We start from the raw sequence: 16,290 nt of genomic DNA on the forward strand, positions 1-16,290 counted from the left end.
GGCATAAGGGTCCTTTTTTTTAATATGTTCCATTTGATAATACAAAATATGACAGGTCTGCAAATGCTATGATCTTTCACTTAATAAAGTGGGATTATGGACATACAGAAATGTGTTAAGCATGTGTAGTAATGTTAAAATACTGAATAATTTCGGTTTAAACATTTTTGCAGCTAATTTAAAATCTTGTTTTTCTGGGTAGTAGGCAAATACCTGACAATCTGCATGAATCAAGTATATTTATTTCTGGATAAGTGATACAGAAGCACATGCCCATTTATTTTTAGTTGATCATGTTCTCAGTGTGGAGCCTAAAACAGTGCAATATGCAGTTAAAAAATAATAGAATACATTTTAATTCATACAAAGATTAACACAAGAATTAGCAGTGTACATTATTTTGTGAAATAGTGTGTCCAATTTTGTTTAATCAGTTTATATCAATGGTTAGAATTGATAGGTTGTCAATGAAAGCTGTTAATATCCATATGTGGATATAGATATTGGGATCAGGTGTAGTTTTGAAAATTAAATATTACAAATTAAAATTAAAATGAGTCTGTAATCTATCTTCTTTGTTATATAAATCCAGAACCTGAAACAATAAGAAAAAAATATATTTTTGACAATGTAACACAAGACTTGACAAAGCACAATTAACTAAAATATGTATAAAACAGCTGGACATGTATGTTAAAGAGTCCCATATATTTGGGCCATACATATATGTGTTTTTAATTTGAGAGCTAACTTACCAAGAGGTACCCCAGAAGTGTTTGTATGGCCGAAATATATGAAACTCTTATTGTTTAGAGTTAGGACCACCCTATTAGCAAAAGCACCGTGGAGTGGCGGGTGGCTTTAACATACATTTGCAAATGTGTGCAACTAAGACTTTTGCATTTTTATTTACAGTAGAAATGGCAGGTCTTTTGCTGGCTATAGCAGTGTGCTGGGTGATTTTTCTGTGTGTTTGTTCCTTTTAGGATAACCCCACTCTTTCAAGCACCTGCTATGACCCTATAAATTGAGCAACTTTCACTTCTGTATTTGCCTGAGAAGCATGTTGGTGTCAGTAGCTGAGAGGGAATGCTGGTGCTGGATTGCTGTGTGGAAGTAAACATGGAGAAAACAAGCTCCACATAGATAATGCCCAGGTCGGAATTAAACCTATGACCCCACTGCTGTGAAGTAGCAATGCTAACCACTGTGCTATGGTGTAATTCCAATTAATTATCTAAATTCTTATATAATGTTATTCTAATTAATTGTTTTTGCAAACTTAACGGTGGGACATTTTTTGAATTCAAGCACTACAATACTCAATATACGATACTTATCCAACAAAAAACACAGCATGTTAGACAGCCCGGTATATGATACCATACTATGACTGACAAATATATTATTCAGCTTCCACAATAGTCCAGCACATTATATAGCCCCAAATGGACAACTTACTATAGAACCTCAAATTGTCCAGCATTATACAGCCCCTGACTGTCCAGCATATTACAATTAGTACTGGAGGAGCATTTTACAGCCTTCAATACACAAGTATATTACAGTCATCAGTTATTCATCATATTTTACAGTCTTGAAGTCGAGGATACACATCCCAGGTGCCCCATTCATGCATCTGCTTGTAGTTTCAGTTTTAGCACGTGCAATTGTACCCAAACAGTTCAATCTGAAACCTGGGTCTACTAAGTTTTTGGATGCTAATTTGCCCCTAGGACCTTGCCTGTCACATCCACCATTGAAGACAGTCTTGTTTTTTTGTTTTGTTTAATAAAGGTCAATAATGAACCCATTGTTATCTTTATATGCACAATAATAAGTGGCATGGAAGGAATGGTGCATAAAAATGCAGAGCTCTAATTTCAAGATAACAGCACACCTAATAACTGGCCAAAAAATTGGTCTTCATTAGGGATGTGCACCGGCGACTTTTGAGGTCTCGTGTTTTGTGTTTTGGGTTCGGATTTGTTTCGCAAAACACCTGCCGAAAGGTTTTGGTTCGGATTTAAGGTTTTGGATTCGGATTTTTTTTGAAAAAAGCATAAAAAGTTAAAAAATCAAGTTTTTGGGCTTATTTTCACTCCTACGCTATTATTAACCTCAATAACATCCAATAACAATAATTTCCACTAATCTAAAGGCTATTCTGAACACCTAACACCTCACAATATTTTTTTTTTTTTTAGTACAAAACCTTGCAACGAGGTATCTTTGTGGACTGCGTAGAGGAGTGTTCCCCACAATACAATTAAAAACCCATCAACTGGTCTGAATTACACCCAAAAATAGTATCTGGACTGCGTAGAGTAGTGGGCACTGGGCACCACAATAAAATATATAGAAAACTTTCAACAGGTCAGAATTACACCCAAAAATAGTATCTGGACTGCATAGAGGACTGGCCACTGGCCACCACAATATAATATATAGAAAACCTTCAACAGGTCTGCATTACACCCAAAAATAGTATCTGGACTGCATAGAGGACTGGCCACTGGCCACCACAATATAATATATAGAAAACCTTCAACAGGTCTGAATTACACCCAAAAATAGTATCTGGACTGCGTAGAGGACTGGGCACTAGCCACCACAATATAATATATAGAAAACATTCAACAGGTCTGCATTACACCCAAAAATAGTATCTGGACTGCGTAGAGTAGTGGGCACTGGGCACCACAATAAAATATATAAAAAACCTTCAACAGGTCTGCATTACACTGCACATACGGCTGCTCCTCCATCCTCTCCATCATATACATGTTGGAGTTTCAGCGTGTGAAAACCTCTTGTTTTTGATAATGTCACTGCATTTTGAATATTTTTCAATTTGCCCCACACCACTGAATGTACTTTATCTATGATACGCATCTATCTATCTTGACTGCGTAGTGTGGTGGCCCCGGTACACAATTTGGTACAGAGGCCACAATATAATTAAAAAACCCTCCACGGGTCATAATTCCACCAAAAAAGGGTATGGACTGCGTAGTGTGGTGTGCCCGGAACACAATTTTTTACAGCGCCAACAATATAGTTAAAAAATTGGGCATCAACTGTCACCGTTGTTTAATATCTGATACACCTAAATATGGACTGCACAGTGGAGTGGCCCCGGTAGTAAATTTGGTGCCGGGGCCACAATACCTCCTCCAACTTCCAAGTGTAGTGTTTATAAAGACAGACAGCGTCGAAGAGTTATTAGTTGACTTTCTTAACCCTAAAATTGTCCCTGTTGCAAATATTCGTGCAATGGACAGTTACTTTTTAATTGAAAGACTCAAGCTTTCAAGTGTAGTGTTTATAAAATATAAACAACAATACAGTAGTTTTAGAGCACGTCAATACCTCGTGTTTTAAATTATGACAGTGCATTTTACTTTTGGTTTAATTTCTTGAATTTGTTTAAATTTGGTTTTACTTTTTGAACATGGCAAACGACTGTTGATTGGTCATATAATGCAAAAAAAAAGTTCCAAGATGGAATTGTCCTTGGGCCATCACACCCACCCTTATGTTGTTGAAATAGGACATGCACACTTTAACAAACCAATCATTTCAGCGACAGGGCCTACCAAACAACTTTGGCTGAAATGATTGGTTTGTTTGGGCCCCCACACCAAAAAAGCTATTCATCTCTCCCTGTACAGACTAAACAGGCTCTACTGAGGCAAGATGTCGTCCTCATCCTCAACCTCTGATTCCTCTCCCCCTACAGTGTGTACTTCCTCCTCATCACACATTATCAATTCGTCCCCGCTGGACTCCACAACCACAGGTCCCTCTGTACTATCTGGAGGGCAGTGCTGTACTTCATTGAGGAATTGATTATTCATTTTTATAAACATCATTTTTTCAACGTTATGAGTAAGCAACCTCCTTCGCTGCTCACTGACCAGGTTCCCCGCTGCACTAAAAACTCTTTCCGAGTACACACTGGAGGGGGGACAACTCAGGTAAAATAGAGCCAGTTTGTACAGGGGCTTCCAAACTGCCTTTTTTTCCTGCCAGTAACAATATGGACTGTCTAACATGTCTACTTGGATGGTGTCAGCAAAGTAATCATCCACAATTTTTTCTATTGTGACAGCATCCAATGCAGCGAGAGTAGACATGCCTGCAATGGTTGGCAGGTCCTTCAGTCCGGACCAGATGTTATCAGCATCCCCGCCAGCGCCTCTTTTGGGAAAACTGAGCTTTTTCCTCGCAGCCATAGATGTGGAAGAAAATGAGGGTGGAGCTGTTGGCATGTCACAGTCCTCTTCAGAGGACAATCTCCTGACCAGCAGGTCTTTGCACCGCTGTAGACTTGTGTCCGCCGGAAACAGAGACACAACATACGCTTTAAACCGAGGATCAAGCACGGTGGCCAGAATGTATTCCTCTGACTTTAAAAGAGTGACCACCCTCGGATCCTGGCAAAGCGTACGAAGGGCTACATCCACAAGAGCTACATGCTTGGTGTAATCGCAATGGCTTACCAGCTGCTCCCTCACTTTCTCCAGCTGCTTCTGCAACAGCCTGATCAGGGGAATGACCTGACTCAAGCTGGCAGTGTCGGAACTGACTTCTCGTGTGGCAAGTTCAAATGGCTGCAGAACCTTGCACAACACGGAAATCAGTCTCCACTGCGCTTGACTGAGGAGCATCCCCACTCCTTTGCCTATGTCGTAGGTGTCTGTGTAGGCCTGAATGGCCTTTTGCTGCTCCTCCATCCTCTGCAGCATATAGAGGGTGGAGTTCCAGCGCGTCACAACCTCTTGTTTGAGGTGATGGCAGGGCAGGTTCATGCTTTTTTGATGTGCCTCTAGTCTGCGGTAGGCACTGGCTGAATGCCGAAAGTGTCCAGCAATTTTGCGCGCCACCGCAAGCATCTCCTGCACACCCCTGTCACTCTTGAGGTAATGCTGCACCACCAAATTAATGGTGTGGGCAAAACATGGGACTTGCTGGAAATTGCCCATATTTAATGCCCGCACAATGTTACTGGCATTGTCTGACACCACAAATCCCCATGAGAGTCTAAGTGGGGTAAGCCACTGGGAGATAATTTCCCTCAGTTTCTCTAATATGTTGTCAGCGTTGTGCCTCTTATTAAAGCCTGTAATACACAATGTTGCCTGCCTTTGCACGAGCAGCCATTTTGTAGATGCTGCTACTGATGCAGCTGTTGCTGTTGCTGCGGAAGGGGATGCATCTACCCAGTGGGCTGTCACAGTCATATAGTCCTTCGTTTGCCCAGAACCACTTGTCCACATGTCCGTGGTTAAGTGGACAGTGGGTACAACCAAATTTTTTAGAGCACCGAGGACACTTGATCGTACTTCTCTGTACATTTTTGGTATCGCCTGCCTAGTGAAGTGGAATCTCGACGGGATTTGGTACCGGGGACACAATACCTCCATCAACCCTCTAAATCCCACTCCACTGATGGCGGACACCGGGCGCACGTCTAACACCAACATTGCAGTTACAGCCGCAGTTATACGCTTTGCAATAGGGTGACTACTATCGTATTTTGTGGTCATGGCAAACGACTGTTGGACGGTCAATTGTTTTGTGAAAGACTTAGCGGTCTTACGACTTCCCCTCTGGGAAGATGACCGACTAACAGCAGCAACAGCAGCAGTGGCAGTAGTAGGCGTACCGCTGCAGGATTCCTCGGATGAATCCCGTATTGAGGAGGACTCAGTCTGGCTGCTGACTTGGGCTGCAGGACTGAATCTGATGGAGATTGTGGAGGAAGTTGACGAGGAGGGTGTTGCTGGTGTGTATCCAACTGGACCACGGGATTTAGGTGTCCCTGTACCGATGAGGGTCCTAGCCCCAGTTCCTGAACTAACCACTGAACTATGAAGGTTATTCAGGTGACGTATAAGGGAGGATGTTCCTAGGTGGGCAAGATCCTTACCCCTGCTTATTTGAGCTTTACATAAGCTACATATGGCCATACATTGGTTGTCTGGATTTGGATAAAAATAACTCCAGACCGAAGAGGTGCATTTTTTGGTCTTCTGACCAGGCATGACGATGGGCTTTTTCATCCCATGGACATCAGCTGTTTCCCCCCCTGGTGCCTCATTTACAATAACCACATCACCATCCTCCAACACCCTTGGACTCGCCTTGAGGATTTGTGATAATTTCTCTTTAGAAGGCAGAGTTGTTTGCTGTTTTGTTGCTGACAGCATAACTCTCTTCAATTTTTTGTAGGGGGGGAGGAGGAGGAGGGATAAGATCCGTGGGTGCAGCTGAACCACTAGTCATGAACACGGGCCAGGGCCTAAGCCGTTCCTTGCCACTCCGTGTCGTAAATGGCATATTGGCAACTTTACGTTTCTCCTCAGATGATTTTAAGTTTCTCTTTTTGCTACTTTTTCTTAACTTTGGCTTTTTGGATTTTACATGCCCGATACTACGAGATTGGGCATCGGGCTTGGAAGACGACGTTGATGGCATTTCATCGTCTATGTCATGACTAGTGGCAGCAGCTTCAGCATTAGGAGGAAGTGGGTCTTGATCTTTCCCTACTTTATCCTCCAAATTTTTGGTCTCCATTATATGTAGCACAAGATACTGCAGAATGTGTGAACTTAGTAATATTGCAGTACCAATGGGCTTATACTGCTGGATTGGTTTTGCAAATTTGGTTATAATTATATATTTTTTTTTAATTTTTTATTTTTATTTTTTTTTATAACTTTTTTTAAATTTTTTAAACACTTGGGAATAATGGGGAAATAACTATGCCCTTAGAAGCACAGAGCACAGGACACAGCACCACTGGACTGAACAGGACACAGCGCAGGACCCAGCAGCACTACTGAACTCAGCAGGACAGAGCACAGGACACAGCACCACTGGACTGATACTGCAGAATGTGTGAACTTTGTAATATTGCAGTACCACTGGACTTTTACTGCTGAATGTGTGAACTTGGTAATATTGCAGTACCAATGGGCTTATACTGCTGGATTAGTTTTGCAAATTTGGTTATAATTATATATTTTTTTTTTAATTTTTTATTTTTATTTTTTTTTTATAACTTTTTTTAAATTTTTTAAACACTTGGGAATAATGGGGAAATAACTATGCCCTTAGAAGCACAGAGCACAGGACACAGCACCACTGGACTGAACAGGACACAGCGCAGGACCCAGCAGCACTACTGAACTCAGCAGGACAGAGCACAGGACACAGCACCACTGGACTGATACTGCAGAATGTGTGAACTTTGTAATATTGCAGTACCACTGGACTTTTACTGCTGAATGTGTGAACTTGGTAATATTGCAGTACCAATGGGCTTATACTGCAGGATTGGTTGTGCAAATTTTGTGGTAATTAAAAAAAAATTAAATTAGTTTTTGGTATTTTTTTAAATAACTTTTTTTTATTTTTTTAAACACAGGGGAATATTGGGGAAATAACTATGCCCTTAGAAGCACAGAGCACAGGACACAGCACCACTGGATTGAACAGGACACAGCACAGGACCCAGCAGCACCACTGACCTCAGAAGGACAGAGCACAGGACACAGCACCACTGGACTGAGCACAGTACAGCACAGCACAGAACTTAACTGAACAGCACGAGATATAGCAGGACAGAGGACCACCTAACACACCCTCCCTCTACCCTGATCAATGCCCGAGTGAAGATGGCGGCGACTAGCGGGGAATTTATAGGATCCGAGTATCGCGAGATCCGACAAGGGCTCAGTTTCAGATTTGAATTTGGTGCCAATACCCGGATCTGTCTCGGATCCGACTCGGATCGGCAACGTTCGGGTGGGCTCGGATTTCATAAATCCGAGTGCGCTCATCTCTAGTCTTCATATCAAACCCATTTGCGAATAATGATAAATCAGTGCGTTAATTCAATAGATATTAGCATTTAAGCATCTTGATGTGGTTTGGAAGTGTTGTTTTGTCATATATATCTAAATCCTACTCTATTATGGCATCTTGTAGAGTAGTAATGGTTACATGACTGAACATTTTGTTTGAATTGTCATAAGTAATAGACACAATAAGAGACATTTAAATTCTTACAATGTTCGGAATTTTTAGAAAGCTTAAAATAAGAAATTGTGCAAAGACATACCTGGTTTGTCAACTCCATCTTAAATTTATTTTTCACTGCAAGTATAAACATCAGTGTTAAACAAGCAACATTATAATAATGTCATAAAGTCTATAAGGCGCAAGGCTTCTAGCACATATTTTCCAAATGAAACCTGCAACTTTTATTGCTTACTTTGTTGGGCTCAAACTAGACAATCATGCAGTATGTCATATATAGCAGCATCTACTAATATATTCAAATATGCATGAATATATTGGAAGATAGCTCTCTGCCAACAAGGTATGCTTATGCATGTATCTATCATGTCACTGTTACTTAATATTTTGTGCCTTTATTGATTTTCTTTCTTATTCTATAACTTTCATTTTAGGACATACTGCAAGCCCTCCTTCAAACATTCATGCACCTTGAACTAAATTTCTGTCCTCCCTCATCCTAAACTCCATCTTGTATTTAGTCTCTAGTCCATATTCCAGTTTTTGTATAACAGTTTATTAGTGGTCTCCATTTAATGTATTAAACTTAAACTTAAAATAAAATCAAAACTTACAGTTGCAAAACATATTTTCTTTTAACATATCCATCTAAAAAATAAAAAGGACAACATTAGTCTCCTGTGTGTTCACTTTTGATTGTATTATTATCAGATTCTGAAGCTTCAATAATAATCATAAGCGTCATTTAGAATGTAATTATAGAATGCATGTAAATCAAAATCAAAGGTGCAAGGAAAAAACCTGTGACATGTAAATTAATCTAAGCAGCATATTTTTTTACTTTCATAGTCACCTGTGAAGAACATTATTTACAATAAGTTTTACCTAATGCTGTTTCAAATTAATTGGGGTCCTTGTCCTGTTAAACCTATAGGCATGTCAAGGAGTTTGTAAACAATTGGATATTAAGCTATCTCACATGCATCATTATATACATATTTAAGCGCCACACATTTTTTCATGTTTCCCATTTGATAATAGGATGATTTTCAAATTATTGTTTTTAAATTTTTCTGATTACTGATAGAAAATCAAACATATATTAAAGCTGGTTCTAACCCTTTATACTTGATCTGTAGATTTAATTGGCATATATTAATTTAGTTTAGTAGCCCTCACACCACCCCTCTTTCTCATTTCACTACAGGAGAACTTGGTAGGCAGCCAAAAGCTCTATTAAGATGAACTCACACGCTGCAATATCAAAATTGAGATTGGAAAATTGTCATGAGGTAAGACTGCGGCACCTGCGGGTATTGGCACTGCTACACTAGGAGGCACGGAGTCTAACACACCGCCGGTCTTCACCAGGGACCCCCGCAAGGAAGTTTAGATTTTGCGGCAAGCGACGTGCAGGTAGCGGCCAAGGAAGCTACCTGTGAGATGACGGTGGAAATCGTGCTCGTACAGGCTGAGGTCAGGAACCGTGCGAGCAGATGAAGTACCAAATCAGGAAGCAGAGTGTAGTCAACAAGCAAAGGACAATCCGGAGAGTATAACACAGAACCAAGGGAGTATCCAAATCAGAGTCAGGGAGAGCCGGGTCCGTACATAGGTCAGCAAGCAGGATATGTAGGAACATGAAACGCTGGAGGCAAGAATACAAGATAGTAGTTGCTCTGGCACCCTAGTGGTGTCAGAGCAGGATATTTATAGAGGAGAGTCTTACCTCATTGGTGGGCAGTGGTTCGGCGGTCAGCGCGTCTGACAGAAAGCCTGGGTGCACATCCCGTTGCTGTGGCAACGGGCGTGCATGTGCCCCGGCGCCGCTGGAAAGACCGTCCCCGTTGCCTAGCAATGGGGCGCTTCGTGGAGAGAAGACGTCCGTCCCCGGCTAGCGTGGAGGCGCGGGGACGGCGTCTGATAGTACCCCCCCTTCACTATTGGGGGAATCTGCGGATAACACCCACTGCTTTAGGAAGGCGGCCAGCAATCGTGGAGCATGCAAGTCCTCTTTAAAAACCCAAGACCCCTCCTCAGGTCCGAAGCCCTTCCAGTGTACAAGGTATTGAGAACGTCCTAGAAGTTTGCGTTCAGCAAGAACTTGACTAACCTCATATTCATTACCCTTCATGATCGGGATGGCTCAAGGAACCGAAGTGGCATGGGAGAATTTGTTGAGGTCCAGTGGTCTAAGGAGCGAGATATGGAAGGTGTTATGGATCTTTAGAGAAGGAGGGAGTTGGAGTTTAAAGGTAACTGGATTAACCACTTGAATCACCGGAAAAGGACCAATGAAGCGGGGTGTCAGTGTCATAGAGTGGACCCGTAGTCTGAGTTTCCGAGTGGACAGCCACACTTTGTTCCCAACCTGGAGGACCGGCACTAGTCTCCTGTGGTGATCAGCAGAGGATTTATAATGAAGTCCAGATCTTAGGAGCTTCTGTTTCGTGTTAGCCCAAAGTTTAGCCATATCTTGAGTCATAGCATGGGCAGCAGGAAACATAGGAGACTGAGAAGAAAACATGGGAAGAAAAGGATGGATACCATACACAGCGAAGAAGGGAGAATATCCAGAAGAAGAGTGTATATGATTGTTGTGGGCAAATTCAGCCCAAGGCAGCAGAAGACTCAAATTGGACTGATTATGGAATGAAAAACAGTGGAGAAATAATGCCAAGTCTTGATTCACCCATTCTGTCTGCCCGTTGGTTTGTGGGTGATAGCCAGAAGAAAATTTAAGGGCAACGCCTAAATCCTTGCAAACGGACCTCCAAAAGCAGGCTATGAACTGAACGACAAGGTCAGAGATTATCTCCAGAGGACAACCGTGGAGGCAAAAGATTTCCGTGATAAAATCTTGTGCCAATTTGGAGGCAGACTGGAGTCCTTTTAGTGGAACAAAATGGGCCATCTTCGAAAATCTATCGACTGTTACCCAAATGGTGTTGAAGCTACAGCTGGGAGGTAATTCAGTGATGAAATCCATTGAGATACTTGACCATGGATGGTCAGGAATGGGAAGTGGTTGCAGCAAGCCTGCGGGGAGTTGCCTAGTAACTTTATTCTGTGTGCAAATAGTACAAGAGGCTAAGAAGTCCCGGACATCCGTACGGAGAGTTGGTCACCAATAGTGTCGATAATAGAGAGAGGGTCCAGCAAATTTGGAAATATTCGCCCAACGAAGCGCCCTCAGACGGAGGTGAGATTCCAGAAATGAGGAACCGACAGGGGGGGTACGAGTGATAGCCACAATGCAGGAAGGTTCGATAACCGGTGGTGGTTCAACAATGGGTGGAACATCAGAAATATCGAAAGACCGGGAGAGGGCATCAGCCTTGGAATTCAGAGTACCTGCACGGTAGGTAAGTTTCAGATCAAACCGGGCAAAAAATGAAGGCCATCTGGCTTGACGGGGATTGAAACACCGGGCATCCCAAAGATAGATGAGGTTTTTATGATCGGTAAAGACAGTGACCGGGTATAGAGCGCCCTCTAGGAGGTGACGCCATTCCTCAAGCGCAGACTTTACTGCAAGTAATTATTTGTCACCAATGCCATAGTTAGTCTCTAGAGAAGAAGCCACAGGGTAGGAGAGTACCAGAGATGGATTCCTGAGATAATACTGCCCCAACGCCAACAGAGGAGGCATCAACTTCTACTAGGAAGGGTCTGTTCTGATCTGGCTGAGCAAGCACTGGAGCTGACAAAAAGACCTTCTTAAGTGATTCAAAGGCAGAGATGACCTCCGGAGACCATTTCTGGGGATTAGCTGACCATCGAGTGAGGGCAGTGATGGGGGCAATGATGGAGGAGAATTGCGGAATAAACTGCCGATAGTAATTGGCGAAGCCAATAAATCTCTGAATTGCCTTTAGTCCTATCGGCCTAGGCCCATTGAGAATAGCGGACAGCTTCACAGGATCCGTCTGGAGACCGGTTCCCGAAACAATGTAGCCCAGAAAAGGGATTTGTGGAACCTCGAAGACACACTTTTCTAGTTTACAATATAAATTATTAGAACGTAAGCGTGATAGGACCTCTTTCACATGATGACGGTGGGAAGGCAAATCAGGAGAGAAGATTAGAATGTTGTCTAGGTAGGCTACCACAGAGACCTGGAGGAGGTCTTGAAAAATCTCATTAATAAATGATTGAAAGACAGCAGGGGCATTGCAAAGGCCGAACGGCATGACAAGGTATTCAAAGTGTCCTTCTCTAGTACAGAAGGCTAGTCTCCTGGGCATATGCGTATGAGGTTATACGCCCCACGTAGATCTAGCTTCGTAAAAATCTTAGATCCACTGATCCTGTCAAAAAGTTCAGAAATGAGTGGCAAAGGGTACCTGTTCTTGATGGTGATGGCATTTAGTCGCCGGTAATCAATACAAGGCCGTAAGATACCATCCTTCTTTTTGACAAAGAAAAACCCTGCACTTGCGAAGGAGGAAGACTTCCTGATGAAGCCCCGCTGGAGATTTTCAGAGATATAAGTAGCCATTGCCGAATTCTCAGGAAAAGACAATGGATAGATTCTGCCTTTGGGAAGCAGCTTATCCGGTAGTAACTCGATAGCACAGTCCCAGGGGCGGTGAGAAGGAAGCGATTCAGCAGCAGCCTTGCAGAACACATCCTGGAAAGAGATGTAGGGAGAAGGCAAGTCAACTTGAGGAGACATCAGACGACAAGGGAGAGAAGATTGTCTGGGTTTAACCCCAGAGAGGCAGGACTTAAAGAATTAGGAGCCCCATGAGATAACCCTTGCACAATTACAATCGAATTGGGGAGAATGAAGCTTGAGCCAAGGTAATCCTAGAATAACAGAATTCACAGAACGAGGAAGAACCAAGAACTCGATATCTTCAGAATGTAGTACCCCTACCATCTGCCGAATAGGAGAGCAGATGTGGAAAACAGAACCATTGGAAATTCAATTCCCATCCACAGCAGTGAGGAAGAACGGCTGAGGCAATTTTTGAGTCGACAATTGGAGTTGCGATACCAGTGTGGCAGGGATGAAATTCCTGGCAGAGCTGGAGTCCACAAAGGCTGAGGTCTCATAGGGGTCGACAGGAGTATCCAGAGAGATGGGCATGAGGCAATCAGTACTGGAATTGGAATAGGGAGTAGTTAACCCTAGGTCGGCCTCCCTGCCATGATGACATGATCTGGTTCCCCGCAGTACAAGCACAGATTTTGCTTGAAGCGTCACTGACGCTCTTCAGGGGATAACCGGGAACGGCCAATCTGCATTGGTACCTCCAGAGGTGCAGGATTCTGGAAGAGGGGAGCAAGTCGTGGGGAGACCCGTCTGGTGGCAGAATGTTCCTGAGTACGCTCCCAGAAGCGCAAATCAATGCGATTGCATAGAGAAATCAGGGAATCAAGATCAGCAGGAAGTTCACGTGAGACTAATTCGTCCTTGACGCGATCTGCCAGGCCTTGCCAGAATGTTGCCACTAATGCATCGTTATTCCATTTGAGCTCGGAGGAGAGTGTGCGAAATTGAATCGCGTGCTGACCGACTGTCAGAGATCCCTGGCGAAGATTCAGAAGACTGGAGGCGGCAGAAGATACCCGGCTGGGTTCATCAAAAATTCTCCGAAAAGCCTTGATAAAGGAAGACACATTCGACAAGAGGAGATCATTCCGGTCCCACAGGGGAGAGGCCCAGGCAAGAGCTTGTCCGGACAAGAGGGATATGATGAAGGCCACCTTTACCCGCTCTGAGGGAAAGGATGCAGGGTTACACTTGAAGTAGATTAGACACTGATTAAGGAATCCTCTGCATTTCTTGGGTTTTCCGTCAAACTTGTCCGGTGGGGAAAGTCTTAATGAAGAGGTGGAAACCACAACGGTAGAAGAGGAGGTAGCCGCGGCGCCAGAGGTCGTTACAGGAACGGCTTGGGAAGAGGTCACGGAAGCTTGGAGGGATTTGAGACGTGCAGCGACACCTTGGATGCATTGAAGCAACTGCGCCTGTTTGGACTCCTGTTTTTCAGCTCTGTGAGCAAGATAGAGAAGTAGGTCTCAGGCAGACGGTTCACCTGGTGTTTCTGTAGACATGGCCAGAGCAAGCTTTTCACGAGGTAAGACTGCGGCACCTGCAGGTATTGGTGCTGCTACATTAGGAGGCGTGGAGTCTAACACGCCGCCGGTCTTCACCAAGAACCCCTGCAAGGAAGTTTGGATTTTGCGGCAAGCGACGTGCAGGTCGCGGCCCTCCCAGGAAGCTACCTGCGAGATGATGATGGAAATAGTGCTCGTACAGGCTGAGGTCAGGAACCGTGCGGGCAGATGAAGTACCAAATCAGGAAGCAGAGAGTGGTCAACAAGGCAAAGGTCAATCTGAGTATAACACAGAACCAAGGGAGTATCCAAATCAGAGTCAGCGAGAGCCGGGTCGGTGCATAGGTCAGCAAGCAGGATATGTAGGAACATGAAACGCTGGAGGCAAGAATACAAGATAGTAGTTGCTCTGGCACCCTAGAGCAGAGTCTTACCTCATTGGTGGGCAGTGGGGGCGTCTCGTTGCTGTGGCAACGGGCGCGCATGCGCCCTGGCATCCCGGAAGGAGCGTCCCCGTTGCCTAGCAATGGGGTGCTCCATGGAGAGAAGACGTCCGTTCCCGGCTAGCGGGGAAGCGCAGGGACGGCCTCTGATAAAAATATCTTATATTGACCTATGTATGAGTCACTTTTTTCACTGCATTAACAGACCCTATATATGTGTGGCCAAAGGGACACTGATCTTATTGTTCAGTATGAAGATACCAGGCTTTGTTTGTTTCACTGGTGTACACTTGAGGGTACCCAGTACCTTATAGCAACAACAGTTACAAAGTACCACTGTACTTTTATTGTGTAATCATAAACTTTAGAGAATACAACACAAAGCAAATGTCAGGCAGGTGTACCACACTCAGTCTCCCTGGTCTCACTAGCCCCAACAGAGTATTGACCCTGCGATTGCCTGGTCCCTTGGTCCTGGCAACTTGGTCCAATATAATCCCCTCTACCAGTGTGATAGGAGTCAAGTTCAAAGTCTCTCTGGTCAAGCAGGCTCACCAAGTAACAGGACTCACAGGGTATTAGTGATCTATAACAGCGGTAGCAGAATGGCAGGAGCATAAATGCCAACATCTATACTGTCCCTAACAGAACACCCAGGACCTTGGCTAGAATTCCTCGTTTTATTGCCAGCTTGGTTCCCATGTTCCTGAGGCAGGCCAGGGTGGTCTTAGATGGGAAGCCTACCAGGGATAAGCAATTATCATAAGGGGTTGTTATTGGGCTGTCCCTTCTCAATCCCACACACCCCCAGGTCTTCCCTGCTTGTATAACTCCAGGCTGTCTAACAGACCAGAGCAATAGCTCCCCACTTAGATTTAGTAAGGGCCTGGGTTCGTGTAAGGGCTGGGCAAATCCCAATTTAATCTTTTCCATTACTTTCCACAGAATCCAGTTGACAACTGACTGGGATTTTCTTCCCCATTCCCCCCCCTTTCTCGCTGCAGGACATGTGACCGGTGGCAGCTATCTTTTTGATGACTACCAGTCCAAGACAGGAGGGAGGCCGACAGGAGAATTGCGATAGCTATGACAGCGACATTTAATAAATCTAGACTTACCCAAAAACTGACAGGAAACATTTATGAGAAGACGGAATCCCGACACTGTAATTTTGCACACAGCCAAGTTCCTTACAGTCAGTTTGCTGCTCTTAAGGGGGCGATGACAGGACCTGGCAACAGGACAAAGTAGAACTGTTACTGCAAAACGTAAAATAAAAAGCTTTGGCATCTGTTTTCAAAACACTATTAATTTTAGCGCTGCCAAACTTAATAGTGTTTATAAAATAGACCCGTAACCTTTCTATTTTATCTTTTGTAGTAACAGGTCTACTTTATCCTGCTGCTGGGTCCTGTCATCGTCCCCTTAAGAGCAGCAAATTGACTGTCGGGAAGTGCCAGGATTCAGTCTTCTAGCAAATGTTTTTTGTCAGTTTTTGGGTAAGTCTAGATATATTAAATGTTGCTATCTTAGTCAACGCAAATTCTTCTTTATACTTCCTTCCTGTCTGAATTTTGATCCTCGAGAATTCGTCATGTGACCTGGACCCTCCCAATAAGCAGCCATAATCCACCTAGCCACATTTAGCATTAACCCTGTTATAATAACAAAAATAAGGATTATGATAATAATAATAATTAATGAAAAGTAGTATTAAAGGCAACATATT

At 43.6% G+C, this 16,290-nt stretch overlaps 1 protein-coding gene across 2 annotated transcripts in view; it reads right to left on the reverse strand.

The window, feature by feature from the left end:
• Window positions 1-225: 225 nt before the first annotated feature.
• Window positions 226-16,290, reverse strand: part of LOC142149640 (FYN-binding protein 1-like) — a 143,330-nt gene continuing 127,265 nt past the window's right edge. For both annotated transcript variants that reach the window (XM_075204960.1, XM_075204966.1), the window contains 3 exons: window positions 8,664-8,697; window positions 8,132-8,166; window positions 226-595 (listed from right to left, as the gene is read on the reverse strand). In XM_075204960.1, the coding sequence (XP_075061061.1) occupies window positions 8,157-8,166; window positions 8,664-8,697 (44 nt within the window). In that variant the 3' untranslated portion in view covers window positions 226-595; window positions 8,132-8,156. The remainder of the gene's footprint in view (window positions 596-8,131; window positions 8,167-8,663; window positions 8,698-16,290) is intronic.

Source organism: Mixophyes fleayi, chromosome 1 (assembly GCF_038048845.1).
Source record: "Mixophyes fleayi isolate aMixFle1 chromosome 1, aMixFle1.hap1, whole genome shotgun sequence".
Taxonomy (NCBI): Eukaryota; Metazoa; Chordata; class Amphibia; order Anura; family Limnodynastidae; genus Mixophyes; species Mixophyes fleayi.